Source organism: Triturus cristatus, chromosome 6 (assembly GCF_964204655.1).
Source record: "Triturus cristatus chromosome 6, aTriCri1.1, whole genome shotgun sequence".
Lineage (NCBI taxonomy): Eukaryota > Metazoa > Chordata > Amphibia > Caudata > Salamandridae > Triturus > Triturus cristatus.
Window position 1 is genome coordinate 386,760,804 of NC_140589.1, and position 18,332 is coordinate 386,779,135.

At 42.9% G+C, this 18,332-nt stretch overlaps 1 protein-coding gene across 1 annotated transcript in view; it reads right to left on the bottom strand.

Annotated features, from left to right (window-relative positions):
• Positions 1-18,332, bottom strand: part of SNTG2 (syntrophin gamma 2) — a 1,181,343-nt gene that overhangs the window by 47,001 nt on the left and 1,116,010 nt on the right. The window contains exon 14 of the mRNA XM_085609593.1: positions 1,485-1,595. Within this exon, the coding sequence (XP_085465719.1) occupies positions 1,485-1,595 (111 nt within the window). The remainder of the gene's footprint in view (positions 1-1,484; positions 1,596-18,332) is intronic.

Consider the following 18,332-nt stretch of genomic DNA (forward strand, 5'->3'; position numbering starts at 1 on the left):
CATCACTGGTTTTCCAGTAATGTTCCCTGCAAAACGGCGATAACCTAGCTGATACGACCCTGTGGTCGTATCAGCATAATCCACCTATGTAAAGCCGTTTTCACCAAAATCTAACATGTGCTAAAATCCTGTGGGCTGCCTTGTAAATATCGCGATGTGAACATCAGCGATATATGCAAGGTAGTCCATCCGGGGAACGCCCAGTGACGCCCACTTTGCATCTCATTAGCGATGCAAAGGAAAACATTGGGAAAAAGGGTGCTAACATGCGATTATGCATGTTAGCACCCTCTTGTAAATAGGGCGATATTTTTATCTCTGCTTTTTTGGCTTTATAAGCCAAAAAAAGCTGAGATAAAAGCCCTTGTAAATATGCCCCCGTGATGGGTATGTGGTTAGTTTGCATGTGTAGGGGCATATCAACAATAACCGGCGATAATTATCTCTAAGCGCACTTAGCGCTAGGATAATTATCGCCGGCTAGCGTGAATTTTTATCGCTGAGATAGCGTGCTATTAGCAACGCTTATCTCAATAGCGATAAAAATACTCACGCTAACAGGCTAACGTGAGATTATCGCTGGAAAGCCAGCGATAATCTCACGTTACCTTGTTGATAGGGACAGGCAAACTTAGCCATGATATCCACCTTCCATAGGATATCATGGCTAAATCAGAAAAATACCAGACGTAAAAAAGCAGCGTTAACCGCGGTTAGCGCTGCTTTTTTTGTCTCTAACAGGGTTAGCGACAATCTTGATAATAGGAGAAATGTCGCTTAGCAACATTTCTCCTATTATTTTACTCTGGAACGCCCCCTTTGCATCTCATTAGAGATGCAAGGGGAAGCATAGAGTAAAAGGGTGCTAACATGCAAATTTGCATGTTAGCACCCTGTTGTTGATAGGGCGCTAGTTTTATCTCTCCTTTTTTGGCTTTTAAAGCCAAAAAAGCAGAGACAAAGCCCTTGTTGATATGCCCCGTAGTTTATAACTCAGAAGCGTTGTAGCGCTCAGTGCGGGGGTGTTCAGAGAACAGAAATTATTGGAACTAAGACTGCATGTCGGGGCCGCGGCCTGTCTTACTTTGAATAATATGAGGGATATATACGTAGGCTAACTTGCCCGCACACCCTAGCTTAGCCTCAAGAAAAGAATTAGCAACACTAAAATACCGTACGAGTCCATGGCGTAAGTGAGCACGTCAAGTGGGTGTGAAGCATCCTTCTCGGTGGTTCCGTGCTTATATTCAAAATGTGCTTTGCTGTAGACATGGGTTTATAAAACATAAAATATTTTATTAGCATTTAATTAATTTCAAGAATTGCGTGCCAATCAGAGATAACAATATGTGAAACCTTGAAACCCCTGTGGTCGTCTAAGAGTCACGTTCAGTTGCATCGCTGGAGAATTTGCCTGCAAAACACATTAACAGCCTTCTTGAGAGCTAAAGTATTCTTTGAAATTACAAAGCATTGCTCCCTACCTTCATCTCAATTTGTTTGGTTTCTGAGTTCTGGAACAGTAGTTTCACTCGGGTTTTTCCATCATCTGAAGAACCCTTCAGTTGGGAGAATTTAAACCTCCAGAGCACACCCTGCAACATAAAATGTTATCTTTAAATTCAGAAAATAGAGCAAAAACAATCAAGCAGATTCGACGAATTCATGAAAAGAGAGCAATGCATTTGCTTATATATCTCTCCAACGCGAATGTATTCACTCGCTGTATTCTACAATGATAGGGCCTGCTCAGAAACAGCGCTGCAAGAGTGGGGGGCATGCTATCGAACCTGAGATAATAAGGAGTTCCCTTTCCTCAGTTATTGTTAACTGTCTCATATACCATAACTTGAACTTATATTGCATTTTCCTCAACATAAAGGTATTAAAGGCATGCTCTCTATAAATATTATCACTCCTTTTTAATGATGAGCGTCAAGAAACGTACACAATTTATCTTTCAAAGTTTCCATATTTTCTTAAGATAAGCAAGCCTACTGTGTGCCATAGCTAGCAGAGGCTGAGCTCAGGTTTAAATTACTGAAACCTCTGCTGGACCTAGCAAGACTAGTGACATTATTATTTGTAGAGGACTGCCATACCCCCCAACTAATAATCCACTTTCTCACACTGATCATACCCAAAAATTCCAGTTGTCTTACATTTAGGCAGAACCTCTTATCTACCAGCCTAAAAATCAAGAGTAGGCCTACAATCAGCTTAATTAATTCAGACATCCATCCATTCATCCAGCTTAATTAATTTGTACATCCATCCTGACCTAGTCACCGCACTGGGCTCTAGTTTCGGCTCTCTCAAACAGAAATGAAGAACAGTCTCTGGCCAGCACTCTTTATGCAACATGTTGTAAGCTACTATTCTCCAGGAGCCATTGAATTTTTCTCTGAAGGCTTGAAATGATCCTAAAGTAATTGCTTTGCCCACTATCCCAACGTATTCCTTGAGCCCTCAATATTAATAAGAAGGATTGCCAAGCGTGTGTTCTGTTTGCCCAGCTGGTCTCATATCACAGCTATCACTCACTCTAGTGTCACCTATTCCAATAGCAAATCCTTGTACCAATCCTACAAGCCCTTTTTCAATCACCCACAAAGCAAGGCTGCATTATTCTAATACAAGCTCTACATGACCACTTCCATAACATAATACCATACCGTTGTTAAAAATTTTGCAATACAAACATACTGTAGTTAAAATATCATAGACCTAAATTTCAACTATGCACCCTTATAATGTAATGTGAAAAACTTATTGTCTACAAAATATTGTGGTCATAAATAACAACCTTGCATAGGTAATTATTTATATTTAAAGGTAATTTATGTAAAAATATAATAACTTACAACAACCTAAAAATACTACATATACAAAAATAGTTAATTAAAGCCATACAGATAAATATATACACTTTTTTCAAAAATATATAGTATTTTAAAAGTAAATGGAATCATATATAGTAAACAATTCATATTTAAAAAATGATAACACATTCCAATTAAAACACACCATAAACACACATATATACATTCAGAATACATACAAATAAACAGTGAAATATTATGAAATCAAATCAAATTTAAAAACGCTTTACTAAAATACACATTACTCAAAGTTACAAAATGAAATAAAAATATGAAGATACAATAAAAATATACTTTAAAATAAAATTAAATAAATGCAATCAAAAAATGAAAAAAAGCTAACTTAAAATAAAGCAGTTGCAAAAATAAAGCAGTTGCAAAGTCATCCTGTGCCCTAGGCACCCCCTTTTTTTTGCTGACTGATACTGGTGGTAAGTGACTCTGACTGTCCCTGGGATCTGCATAACCAGGCCCAGGGTCAGTGCTAAGGTGAAAACACAGTAAACACACATTAGGGTACACTATGTGCTAGGGTACCATGGCGATTGGCATGGCCTGCCCTATAAGTTCCTAGAACATAATAGGGCAGCACGATTAAAACTACCTTTAAGTCCCTTATATATAATAGGGAATGGCAGTTTAGAGGCCAGGAGCGCTTTCTACACTTGCATGTGTGCACTGCCGAGAGCCTGAGGTCAGTTTAACAGAAAAGTGTGCCTAAACTTGACTTTGGTAATAGGGGCACTTAAAAATTGATGAACTACAATATTTTGGCATATTAGGTACCCGCAGGGTCTCCTCTTGGTGTCCTAGGGGTGAGAAGCCAGGTACTTACAAAAAGGACCTGTATAAAATACGTTTTATATCCGCGGAGGATATAGAAATTGCACATTTCAATTTCCTTGTTGTAGTTGAGTGCTTCCCAAAATCGACTTTTATTCTAGGAGCACTGTGGAGTGAGGCTCTACATATGTTTTGTATATTCTGGACCCTAAAGTCTCCCCTAGGTGTCCCAGGGGTGGGGGCTGGTGTAGCTATAAGCAGGGCCCTTCTAAAATATTTTTATAGTCCCTTGTGTTGGGGAAATTGGACATGTCATTTCCCCATTGTAGATCCCCAGGCACATAGGTTAACATTGCAATAGTTTATGAACTCAGAACTATCACTAGGAATTACCGATAAATATCATTCAAGGATTAGGAGATTGGTATTGATAAATCCAACAATATGCTATTGTTGAATTTATCCTAAAAATATACAGAAAATAAGTTATACAACTTTCTTGTCTGTAAGCCCAAATTTACCCTTCCTGTGGTCTCCCCTGATTAGTCAGAGTTAAGAGGATTAGCCAGGCTGATTTGAAGAAGTGATAAGTGGCACCCGGGGAGAGAGGCTATCTGGTAAGAGAGGGATCTGCTACACTGGAATGCCAGAGCAGACAGGAGGGGTCGTAAAGCATTTGATGTAAAGGAAAAAGGGGACAGGAAGTAAAAACCAGGTCAATCTACACACATCCCCTCTGAACCCAGCCAGATGGCAGGCTTACGGAAGGAATTTGCAGATGCCAGAAGGGGGAGGGCAATGGAAATTAGTGATATTGGAGGTTGGTTTAACTAGTTTTTGCTCCTCTGCTGAGACTTCAGCCATTTTGAATTTTGGAGGAATTGTGCTTTCTGGGAGATCATTATGCCACACTTTGGATGAAGTGGTCATGCTCTGGGGTGTTGCCCTGCAACTCGTTGGACAGGAGTGCCCTCCTGCTTGACCCCAGAGAACACTGGATATGCACCTGAGAGGGGCAGAGTCTCTCAGTTCTGGTGCTTGAAACTAAGAGAAGAAAAATAGTCCATGTTGGAAGTTTGATTTGAGCCAACCAGGCCCTGTAATCTGACTGACTGCGCCTGCTGCACAATTTGGAACTACAGCCCTCTGGCTCTAACTTGCTTCAAGAGGAATAAAGAGTGGACTCCCTGCAAGCTAAGGTTTACAGAGCTCACTTGGACCATCACCACCAAGAATCCCCAGCCCTGAGTGCGTTCAGCTGATTTGTAAGTGTTTTGTCCAAGTGCGTTGTGGAAAATGACGTCCCAAACTTTCAAGCACCATTTTGATGATTCCAGACCCTTAGATTGTGATTCGGACAATTTAAAACCCTCAGAGGAACTTCAGGACGTTTACAGAACTTTGGAGCAACTTTGAAAAAAAAGCTCCAGAGGGGGACAAACTCAACTGTGAGAGCCAAGTGGGTGACCTTCAACCACGAGACAGCCTGCCCTGCTGCGTTCATCCTGCTGAAAAGCTCCAAAGGTCCGACTTCCATCCTGAGTTTGACCGAGAGTTCCCTGGTCAAGCATGCCGGCTAACCCTCACCGGACCCAGACTGTTGAAGAGCATCCAGGGACTCTGGCAGAAAAAGCTCCAGAAAAGTTTCTAAGTCCGAAGGTAAAATGTTGACAGAGGCCTACGGCTAGGAGTAGCTGTGCAGGGCTCCATCGCAGTCAGCATGAATCTTTGACATTGTCTCGGTCTAGCGCGACCAGATGTCCCAATAGGCGCTATTGGTTTCTATGTGCTATATAGTAATACATCTTTAAAAATTCATATCTCTGGTTCCCTACATTGGATTTTTTTGTTTTGGTGTCGAATCAAACAAAATCTTTATTCAGATTTTAAAAAACTCCATAAAAGAATAAAACGACATTTAACACGAAAACAATGCAAACATTACACAGCCTCTGTCAGAGTTAAAATCAGCAACATTTTACAAAAATTCATTTTAAAGTTAAAAATATTTCATATTTTTATAATTTGGTGATAGATTTTTATTGTCTGTTGTGTCCTAATTATTTACTGAATTGATATTTTTAAATGCTTTAACTACCTGTCTCTGAAGTTAAGCCTGCTTGCCCGCATCCAGGTATCAATGGTTGATCATGGAAATAACTTTCTGAGACCTATCATGAGCCATAGACTGTGTTAGTGGCCTTATTGTCAGTGGTAGAGGCATACTTACCACTACTAATAACCCACTTTCCAACAAAAACCTCTTCTTCATCCCACTTGGCTTGAAATTCTGCCTAGGTCCCAGTCAACCAGGAACAGTGATTATTGTTCAGAGTGTTACTTTTTTTGGTACTTTTTGCCAATAATCTTTAAAAATTCATGTCTCCAGTACCCCTTATTGGATTTTAGCTGTTTTGCTGTCATTTTAATTATTACCTTATTCTAAATGTTTAGAAATTGGTTGTGGGATTTTTGTTGTATTTTGCTTGACTTTTTGACTATTTTAGTGTTGCCATATACTTGACAGATAGTCCTAAATTAAGGTATTCTTATATGGGCAATAGGTACCAGAGGTTGAGTCCAGGTTTAAATTACTGTGTGTTTGAATTATTACTTGGGAAGGATTTACATCCTGCCCAACTAATAACCCACGTTCTTAGACTAAGTCTGTATAATATATACATTTTGCTATAAGAATGTTTATGGGAGACATGGATATAAGAAGAGTAACATTTATTTTGAATTGGATCAAATGACATTGTGAGGGTTAAAATGTACTTTTACTCTTTTAATTGATCAAGTAAGCAGAGAGGGTTCTACTTCAATTAGATTATTGGACCTTTTTAGTACATATAAGTTTCTCCTAACATAGGTCCTAAACTGCCCACAGGGCAGTGTGCAATGTATTTAAAAAGTAGGACTTGTAATTTTTGACTTTACATGTCCTGGTAGTGAAAAACTCTTCCATTCATGTTTCACTATTGCAAGACCCATCTCTCCCATAGGATAACATTGGTGTTACCTTATTACATTCAATAATCTGTAACTTCCAATTGGGAACAGATGACAGTTCATATTTGGTGTCTTTGGGATTATAATGAAAGGTAAACTTAGATTTGAGATTTAAATTTTGAAAATGCCACTTTTAGAAAGTTGGCATTTTCCTGCTTTAGCCATTTAGTGCTTGCAGTCTGTCTCTGGATCACATGACTAGGTGAAGTTGGCAGTTGGTCTTTGTATATTCCTCTTAGACAGTAGACACAATAGATTTGGTGGCACAAGCCCACTTACATCTGATTAGGCTGTGTCCTGCATTCACACAAAGGATTGCATACCCCCTGAAGTTAGTCTCGAGCCAGAGCAGTGGAGGCAGGAAACCTGAGCACTTCAAAGAGAATGCTCTAGAAGTTTCTCACACTTCAAAGAAGGGTAACTGTATAAATATTGGGCATTAGACACCAACTCTTTAGTACACTACTGGACAAGTGGATACCACAGAAGGAGGCCTACTGTGCTACTTTGCTGCAATAAGGACTGACACTCTGCTGCCCTGCTGTTCTGGTGCCCTGTTTGTTGAGAAGGAAGATTGGACAGGCACCCTACATCCCAGGCTGAAGTGGCTCTATTGGTCAGCCACCTGACCTCCTGTTCTGACCTACAGGGGCATAACAAGCTCCAGAGCCTTCCTGCCTTAGCCCTGCCTACCTCTATTGGACTTGACCAAGTGGAGCTCCTCAGGTCCTGGACCCATAGTGTGGCCTCAGTTGGGCTCTGCTGACATTTTTGGGCTCTTCACAAATGCATCGCGGTTGGCCTGAACTTGTGACTTTCAATCAGTCTCGCATGACCAGACACCCACAGTTGGTGCTTCATGTTTTTAGCGCTATTGTCACCTACATGTGGAAAAATTGCATATCTCCAGTTCTACTGATTGGATTTTTGTTGTTTTGGTGTCAATTCTTTTTTCAAATTCTACTGTATTGTTCTAAATGTATGTGGGAGCTTTCCTGTGTTAGGGGTGGGCGGAATTTGCGAAATTCACTTTAGCAAATTATCGCGAAAATGTTAAAAATCTCCGCAAACACGCGGAAATATCGCGAAAAAGCGGAAGTTTTTTTCCCGCCCGTTCGCGGAATTTTCTGCGTGGTCGCGGCTCGCCAACTTACCCATGCGGTTGCTCGCGGGCACGGCCATCTTGTTTTCACTTGTCTCGCAGTGCATGATCGCGAGAAGAAAGACGTGATCTGTCGCGAGACAGCGCAAATGGCTACCAACAATCCAACATCTCGTGGAGAACGCGACCGGATCGGGAAAACTTGTTGGCGAACGCGGGGATTCAGGGAAGGCAATCGCGCGCACGCGAGAATGTAATATTTTACAGCACGAGCAAGAAACAAATTATCGCTAAGCTGCGGAATGCGGAAATTTTGACATTTTCGTGCTTTCTGCGGAACGCGAAAATGCCAAATTATCGCAATTTCCGCGAACGGAACGGAATTTTGGCCCAGGCCTATCCTGTGTTGTGATTTCACTTTATTACTGCTTCAAGTGCTGCATAAATAGTTTACAAGTTTGGGGTTTGCTTGTGACTTCACCCGGATAAGGATTGTGGTTACTGCTTGAGTAGAGATTCATGTCCCTCAACCAGTAATCCAATTTCTTACATAGATATATAGAGGGAATCATGGTTCAGTGTATATAACATAATGCTTTATCCTCGGTTGAATGCATTTCAAAAGGAAGGAGCCAAGGTTTATGGCTGACTACTCCGCAAACTTGGACACAGGACCGTCAATATCATTAAATATAGCCTAAAGCCAAACTCATAGTTACACAGGATTGATTAGCTCTATGCACAGTTGATAATTAAGGATTGTGCAGTATTTATTGTCCTTGGTGCTAGTACCGCCATGCCGATAAAATCCAATTTGAAACTATCTACCTGCACTTCCTTTTAGGTCTTCCCTACGCAGCGCACATGCACTGCATAGGAGGAGACCTCTTGATATCAATTCGCTATTTGGGCCAAAAACGTGCACGCGTTGCATTGCTTTCAATGGCAACACGTGCACGTTTGACGATTCCCTTGCGGGAGCGAGTGGCGCCATCTGTTAGCAATTATCGCACATGCTCCCACAAGGTAAATGCCGCGCATCCCTGCTCTCGGCCGCACTCCCCCCACCCCTCCCACTTATTTACCCAGCGTCATTTTACAAGGACCTCACACACGGGTCTCTTTTCCCCCTAGTATTGCCATATGTTTCAAAGACTAGAGGGCAAAACCTTTTATTAAACATTTGGAAGGAAACATTATGGAGGGTGCGGAGCCCAAGGGGCATGACATTTTAATGGAGTGAGGTGATCAGGAGCAGTTTTAAGTCCCAAAAAACAAGCAGTCTCTGCCGTGCAACAGCTGTATAAACCTTTTTGGACTGAGTTGCAATCCCTAGCAAATTGAAGAAAACCTCCCAGCCCCTCATGCCTGTGAGATTATCTTCTATTGCACATGCATACAGCTAGGTGCCTCTTGTTCGGAGCATGCTCTCTGTGGTCGAGAGGTGTAACATTTCTGAGCCGGATAATACGCATGCGCACAATTTGTGCGTGTGTTCTAACAGTGGCCACCTAGCAGACTAGTGTTTGGTACAGGCAGCGGGCAGTGTCTAAGCACACGGTACATGCTGACAGTGGGCTGGGAGCCTCGATAGCCATGCATCGACAGCAGAGGTCCTGAAGCAGGAAATATTTTAGGTTGCCTTTAATTTTATGGCATACTGTCACCCGTAAGGGTATCCTGGCGCTATAGCAGATGTTTAAAGCTGCCCTCAGGAGGACCTACTTAAAGAGTCAGGATTCATCATCTTGTGGAACTCAAGAAGAGAGGAAGAGGCTCTGATGTGTTTAGGAGCTATGTATGAGAAGACACTATCTACTAATCTGCTTTTGTGTATGTGTGGAGTGTGTGCTATTGAGAGCTGCAGAACAGAGGTGCCTGGAGGGGAGCTGTTCGTGTAGGCAATTCATGTGCTTTAGATTGCTTTGTATGTGTGGATGAAGAGTTTTAGGAGTGCACACTTTTGTGTAAAAAAACAGGTGTAGTTCCCTTAGGTGAGGTGTGATGGAGGCTCAGCCTGGGAGGTTGAGGACTAGTCTGCCTGCTTCGTTCTGGATGGTCTGGTTGGTTATTCCTGCATATAGAATGTTCCCATAGTTCAGTCTGCTGGTGATGACGGCTTGGGTGACTGTTTTATTTGGTGTTGTTTGATAGCAGTTTGAAGATTTTCTTGAGCATCTTCAGAGTGTGAAAAGAGGACAATGCAACTGCATTGTCAACTGCACCACCTCAGCACAAGCACAGCATCACTCAGCACCAGCATCTCCTCAGCATCACTCAACACCACACAGCACCACCTCAGCATCACTCAGCACCACCTGAGCACCATCACAGCATTAGCAAAGCATCACTCAGCAACACCTCACCATCACTGAACAACACCTTAGCATCACTCCGCACCACCTGAGCACCACCTCCGCACAAGCACACCACCACCTTAGCACTATGTCAGTTTAACTCAGCATGACCTCAGCACCAGCGCAGCACCACTCACTACGAGTGCAGCACTACCTCTGCATCAGTGCAGCACCACCACCGCCGCATCAGCGCAGCACCATCACCTCAGCATCAGCGTAGTACTAGCACATCATCGCTCAGCACCACCTTAGCTCCAGCGCAGAATCTCCTCAGCATCACTCAACACTACCACAGAACCACCTCCGCATCAGTGCACCACCACCAGCAAAGCACCAACTCGGCACCAGTGCAGCACCACTTCAGCATTAGCACTGCACCAGCACAGCACCAACTCTGCATCACTGAGCACCACCTCAGCACCATGTCAGTATAACTCAGCATCACCTGAGCATCAGCACATCATCACCTCAGCACCAGGGCAGACAAACTGGGAGACATTGTATATATTCATTCTTTTTTTAACAAGGTTGTTCATTTGTACATAATGTTTACTTGGGTATATATAAGGTAACAGAAATGCTTATAATACTTTATTATATCTTTTCAACATGCTACACAGCAGCTGCACTGCTCTACAACAAAGCTTAAACACATTGGCAAAGCCAATAGCTCTCGCTAAACACTTAGAAGGTACCAAAGCCGAGACCTATTGGATATGCCAGTGCTTGTTTAATGATGTAATAAATATTGCTAATGTTAACTCTTTATATTAATGACATGTTGAAAATTCATTATTGTATTAAAATCGACTCAAACAAGCTACGATTTTGTGATGGAAATGTAATTTATTTCTTTGTATATTGCGTTTATAATTTGAGACAAAGCAGAAATTCACACTGTCTTCCCAGATGATGTCCTGTAGGTTAACAATTCTATACAAGATGTAGAAGCATAAAGCATTTACAATACATGCCAATGACAATGGAAAAGATGACTTTTTTTCTCACTCAAAAGCTCCGTGCAACTACTTTCTGTGCCAGTAGATTTCAGCTACAAAAACATCTTGCAAACAATCACTATGAGGCAGTTCAGACAATCATAGAACTGCAGCCTGCCTGACCCCCTCATAGTGATGATCACTGGATCAAATCGATTACTCAGGCACACTTTGGGAATATTTCATAGAGGCAATAAACTTTTTATGAATCATAAACTATAAAGCAACATCATAGAATAAAAATGATTTAATTCATGTATTGCATCAATTAAAGCAAATGTCAGCTAAAGGAGATTAATGCAATATCACTCTAACGTTGTTCACAGGTATAGGCATAGCGGATGTCAAGTGGTAGTGGAGTCTTTCTAATATTAGTCAAAAAACAAAAAAATAACGACGAAGAGAGTTTCAGTAAGCAGAGCCAGTATTGAGAAAAATGACACATTGCCTATTGGCCATGGCTTCGTATCTCGTTTAGCATTGTTGCCCATTGACAGTGGCTATACTGGATACCAAAGGCCCGGAAAATTGATGCAGGTCTATAACAAAGGAGGAGCCTGTAAACAACTGTTATTTATTAAGGCAGTAGCTTACATGCTATTAGACCATTGGAATGTTGGGAGCTCCATTGAAAACAGTGGAGTGCTCCGGGCTTCATAGGGCTGGTAGAAGTCCGGAGCATCAACATTCCTATGTTTAACAAAGGCCTCATGGCGCCCGAGGGCATTTCAACCCCCTTGGGCTCTGTGAGGCCTTTGTTTTACAAATTAGAACATTCTTCCATCTAGGGGCAGAATGTTTCAATAGCCTAAGAGCCCTCCGCAGTGGGCTCTACTGGCCGTTAAAGGCCTTGTCCCTTGTGACTGGCCCTCATCTTCGGCCTTTAATGCTGGAGCGGGCCTTTAATGGCTGGTAGAGCCTGCTACGGTGGGCCTAAGGCTAAATTATAATATTCCCTCCCATGAGGCTATAATTTTTTAATTTTAACGAGAAACAGAAAGGTAAGTATTGGAATAATGGAGGAGAAGGCCAATACCAACCTCTATTTGTCCTGAGTCACTCCACTTTCTTCAATGAATCACTCATCATTTCAAAGTTCTAATGCAGCCTTATAGCCCGCTGCAGAGGGCTATACTGATTGTTAAAGACCCTGAACCTGAGTTATAGGCCAGAGCCACATGCTATTATAATATTCCATCCACTGACGGTAGAATGTTCTAAATCGAAAAGGGAGAAACAGAAATACAAGCATTGTGATGTTGGAGAAGATGGCTTATACCAACCATTATTAGCCCTGAGCCACTCCACTGTCTTCAAGCGAACTTCACAACATTCAAATGTTTCAATTTATTATACAGCTTTTTTCTCAGTCAGAGGTTGGGTGCGTAGTTACTTACGATGTAGCTTTCGATGCCAGAATGTGGTAACACTTAGGGCCCGATTACGCTGTTGGGCAGACTGCCACCGACAGGCCGTTTGTGGCGGGCTGCCTGACATTAAGATCTCAACTGGACGGGAATAAGAAGCAAAGAAGGACCACCCTGCTTCACCGTGGGACAGTTAAAGAGAGGCCGCACCAGTGTGGACTGCACCTGCTGAGCCTAGTAGCTAGCAAAGGAGAGACACTGTGCATGCTGTGTCCTGCTCAAGGAGAAGTCATCTCTAGAGCCCAGGCAAAGTGAAGAGACGCCAAGGGACAAGATGGCTGACCTCGTCTTTACAGCACAGGGCCACAAACGCTGAGAAGCCTACTGGGGCAACTTGGTAGCCCTGAATCTTCAGGCCAAAGCCAATCTAACCACACAACACCAAGGACCAGGACCCGGCACTCAAATTTGCACCCAAGTTCACTGAGCCTGGGAGTCAGAGTGCAGCTTGGTCACCTAGAACCCAGGTTATTTCCCAGGGAATGATTTGGCTTTGACCTCAATACTGGGAAACTGGTAGCCCAGTGACGACCAGACTTTTACCAGCACCAAGAGGATTTAGAGGGAAATCAACCCTGTGACAAGGAACACGTCACTCCCAGTGGACATTTTTTATTGTGGTGTTTGAAAATACAGTCTATTTTTATAAATTGGTGTCGGATTTCTTGAGTGTCTTCTTAATTTCTTCATGTTTTGGTCCTGTTTACATGATTTACACTTGTCCCTTTGTGTAAGCCCTGCCTAGCTGATCAGAGACTTAGGTACTCAGGGCTGAGCTAAAGGTTTGGCAGACAAAACTACTGGTGCTAAAGGGGTTGGTAAGTGTATTACATGGTGATACCAATGTAGTACTCCCAAGATCGTGGGTCTGTGGAATGTCTCATATGAAAATTCCAGCTGAATCAAACAGGCAAAACGCCGTTCCTGTCGGTCCTAATTTTCAAGGCAGTAGTGCCTCATGTATATTTTCACTGATTCACACAAAGTGGCCTGCCAGACATCAATAACAGGCAATGCAGGTGCAGTGTAATGGCAGCAGCCATGACCCTGGTGACAAGGGCCATCAGTCCTTCTGAAGGCTGCTGTTTAGCTCATACAAAGCAGATCTTAACGAGAGGACTAACCACCTTGACAAACTCCTTTTATGCCCCGCTACTCCTTTCTTTGCCTCAGAGAACCACACCAAAAGCGAATTATTCAACCAATAATCTTTGGTGCGATCGATGTAAAAGATCCACGCTCTCTCTGTGTCTAGCCGATGGAGCCTCTCCTTCTATATTGAGGAATGAGGCGTAGTGAAGAAGAAAGGTCACCATGGCACTCAGTACCACTATATCTGAGTAAAAAGAGGTGTAAAGCAGCTGCATTGAGAGAGCTTCGAGTTCACTCACATGACGAGCCGAAGCTATTGCAACCAGGAATACTGTCTTCAGAGTCAGGAGACGTAGTGGACAGCTGTGAATTGGTTTGAAGGGAATGCAAATGAGGAACGAGATCCCACTGTGGCCTGCAATTGGTTTACATGGTGGGGGTTATACCAGGTCAAAAACTTGACCCAGTTTCCACCACACACTTCATAGAGGGACGCCTGGTAGTAAGGATGATATTAACAACTTACAACTTCACGAGGAAGTTTGTATGCTGTCAAATGCTGCTATTAAATCTCAATGCATGGAACTGCAGATTGGATATATTCAGGTGAAGTACCCTGCTGAAGCATCAGGAGATCCTCCCAAAGGGGTAGCCTGATAGGAGTACAGATGCTCATGCCCAGAAGTCCCGGGTGCCACACTATCCTTTCTTAATTTGGAGCGACTAGGGTGACTTGGGCCCATTCATTTCTGATCATCTTCAGAACCCAGGAAAGGAAAGGTAGCTGTGGAAAGGTGTGCAGAAGTCACATGTTTCTCTCTATTTAATAAGCCTCTCAGAGAGAGAGACCTTTGATAATCCACATTCGCACCAGTGGCAAACGGATCTAGCCTGGGGGAGTCCCATTTTTGGAAGATGCCCTGCACCAACTCGAGATGTAACTTTCATTTGTGGTCACCAGCTGAGTTTATCCACCTGCTGTTCAAAGGTCTTGCAGGTGATTAATGACTAAGGACATGCCCTAATGCTCCAGTCAGTTACAGAGATGAATTGCCGTTAGGTACCAGACTAAAGACCCCATCCTGCCTTGCTTGTTCTAGTACCACATAGGGGTGGTGTTGCCCCTGAAACTTGACCCAGCCTTCCGTCGTTGGATGGTAGGAAGGCGTTCAGTGGCAGGAGAATGACCCACAACTCCAACAGGTTCATGTGGAGACAGGTCTCTATCAGAGAGCATAGGCTCCTTGTTTCCCTGATGCCCTCCTCACTGCAGAAATGGTGCACCAGTCACCACAGTGAGCGCTGGGTGGGGCAGTGAGAGGAGTCTGCTGCTGGTCCAATTTTGGATGAGCAGCCAGCACTGTAGGTCTTTTCAGTCTCATTTGAAACCTGGATGGATTAAAGATGGTTTAAACAGTATTCATTGGTGCTGCACCCATGGATACTTCAGGTTTAACTTCAGAGTCCACATATGCCATCTGGCATAGTTGACTAGCAGGATGCCGGAGGCCACAAGCATAAAGTCTCAGAGTCACTCTCACTGAGGCTCAGGACCGAGCCTGAAAAATCAGGATCACAGCCTAAATATCCTGGACTCACTTTTATGGAGGGAAGGCCTGGCACGGCTAAAAGAATGGCTCAGATAAAAAGGGAGCCTTTGCAAAGAAGTAAGGTGTGATTTCGGCAAGTTTGTAAGTGAATCCCAGTAAAGTCAGGAGGCTTAACATCATCTGGAGGGTGGATGCGACTGACTGTGGCAAGCCTGCCTTTTGAAAACCAGTTGTCTAGGTTGGGGTAATCTGGAATGCCATTGTCTGAAGGTATGCTGAGACCAATGCCATCCACTTTTGTGAACACCTGAGGGGTTCTGGTGAGGCAACAGCAAACTGAAAATGTTTCTGTGGCACTGTAGGACAGCTACATGAAAGCAGGTGTCCTGCAGGTCCACTATCCAGTCGCCTGCATCCAGGGCAGACAGAAACTGTACCAACATGAGCATATTGAGTCTGTCCTTCTGCAAGAAGATGTTCAGAGATTTTTCAGGTTTGGACTCTTACCAGTAATCTGGTCTGGGTCTTTCGCTGGGCAATTTACGGTTGACTGTTTCCAGATGCCACAATATCACCACACATTGGAATTGTGTATGGGCAAGTGCCCTTGAGAAGCTGCCACTTTTTCAAGCGGAAAAAGCCAAAGATGCATAAATCCTCCTTGATAGACGAAAACTTCAGAGGATTGAAAAAACACCAAGAATCCGTAATCCAATAGTAAAATTATTCAGGAGCGAGCAATCAAAATAAGCAAGTGGTGAGACCAAGGAAACAAGCGAAGGAACACAGTTGTGTTGCAACACACCCTCCAACTAGACTAAGGCCTTGCAATAGTAAAAGAACAGACAGCACAAATGACATCAATCATCACATGGTAGAAGAAATTATGGATTTGGAAAGTCAGGAGAAACCAAGGGAGGAACAGTTATGATGGATAGGAAAATGAAAAGATAAAGAAAACCTGAAGTTGACTAGCTACAAAGTCACCTTAAAAGGCAGTTGCAAACCTTCAGGAAGGGGACTTCCATTTTGGGGTTGAAGAGAGAAAAAGCAGCAGTCAGAAGCCCAGGGGCACGAAGGAAACAGGCCGAAGTGAGAGACTCTCCCAGCCCTCAGTTGCAGGCTTCGTACGCCATCTTCTGTTGCCTTCCCTTCTTCCACAGGATGGTGGCACATTTTACATCTCTCTCAGTTAACATAAGCCAAAGAACTTGCAAGGTGATTTTATATAAAAAGCACGTTTTAAGATGGACTCTGGTGTCCAGCCAATTAGAGATAAGACGACCCAGGAAATGAAAAGGTGTGATAAGCAAGTGCATTTCACATGACCTTGTTCCAAGTATTCCAGAATATTCTCTGCAATACACTACCGTTGCATAAAGAATTAAAATGCATTACTTCATTACTAAGATCTGCGCACCCATTCACTTCACCTATAAAAATAACTGAACCTGAAGTGTCTCATTACTGATTTGCCTTTAAAGGTAGAACATTTGTGGAATAGGGAATTCAGCAAATTATTTGTTGTTCACCTTTAATTTGCATCCATTCATTTTTTTTTTAATGTTGTGAATGCTAAACATATGTCACAAAAAGACATGATTTGTTTATGTAAATGAAAATTTCGTCCATTCACTATAGCTTATACACAAGCTCAGATTAGCTCAAACAGAGAAAGTATACTTTCCAAATGCATTTTAGAAAAATAGAAATTGAAATGACATTTGAGAAGTGTTTTATTTTTATTTTTCACTTTTCTGAAACACGATTATTGATGGCTGTCCCAATAAATTGCAGCTGAACAGTTGGCTGAGTCACAATTAGGCCAGATGGTAAACGTATTCTATCATTAAAGCGAATACTATTCAAATACTGATGATTCACCTATTCCTAACTATCACCAATCAAACCTCATTTATTGCCAATTAGACCACAAAATTGTGCTTGTGATTTGTTCTTTCAGGTTTTTAATCCTTCGGAGTCTTTCCAGCTTGAGAATGATGATTGCAAGGCTCATTGCCAGAGAGTGTTTATTTTTAGTAAACTGATATGAAAGGAGACGTCCATAGAGTCGAGACAAATGGACAGACCGCCATGCACTCAGGGCCGGCTTTAGCGCTCGTGGCGCCCGGTGCGAGAATAATTTTTTGCGCCCCCACACCGCATGACCGTCCCCTCGGTTCTATCAGTACCCCCAGGGCATAAGTGCCCCTCATCTTTCCAATCAAGTGATTGCTAAACAAGCACCCCTCTCCCATGAGGTCGGCGTCCCCTCCACAGGTCAGCGCCCTGTGCGGCCTCACCAGTTGCTTGCCCTAAAGCCGGCCCTGCGGATGCACTAGAGTAGTAGAAGATGGGCGCACGCTCAGTGACACACCAGAAAATTAGTGAACGTAAAATGTATGCAAACTTTAGTAGCGCTCTTGAAATTGCCAATAAATGTGCCTACCGTCTTTTCTTCAATATTTCTAGTTGTTGTAGATTATTGTTCTCTACACTGTTTCTAGCAAAGGCCAGTGTTTATGGGTAGACACATTTAAAGAAATTAACAATACCGGTTATTCTTCTCAAAAATGGACTAGAACCGTAGTTGCTACAAACGAGTGACTCACTTTCTGGATCCTCTGTGATAGGGTTGTGTGCACTTCAGATATCAGACCGATCACCAACAAGAAAAACTTTGTCCTACAGATCCAACCATCTCAAATGGCCAGATGCTAGGAAAATTGAAAAAGAACATCTTCATTCACAACACCGACCTCATGGAAGAAAACAAAAAAAACAAGCTGGCTTCTGTTCCAGAAGATGTACAGAATCTGTCTTAATCTTGGTGATTAAGGCCACAAGCCAGGCCTTGCACTCAACCACTCGAGTGCAGGGATGAAGGCTCTGCGCAGTGTGTTATGTCCACACAGGGTCTGCGCACAGGCCTTGGAAATGTTCCAATGCCTGTATAAAAACCCCTCCTCTCCATGGTTTGAAGTCCAGGTGCAATAGGTACTCTTACAAAGAGGCTGAAGGCCACTCCCTGCATCTAAACCATTAGATACAGGGATGGGTGCAGGTAATAATGCCCTGGGCGTAACAACCAATTTGGATGACAGAATGCAAATCTACATGATGGTATCC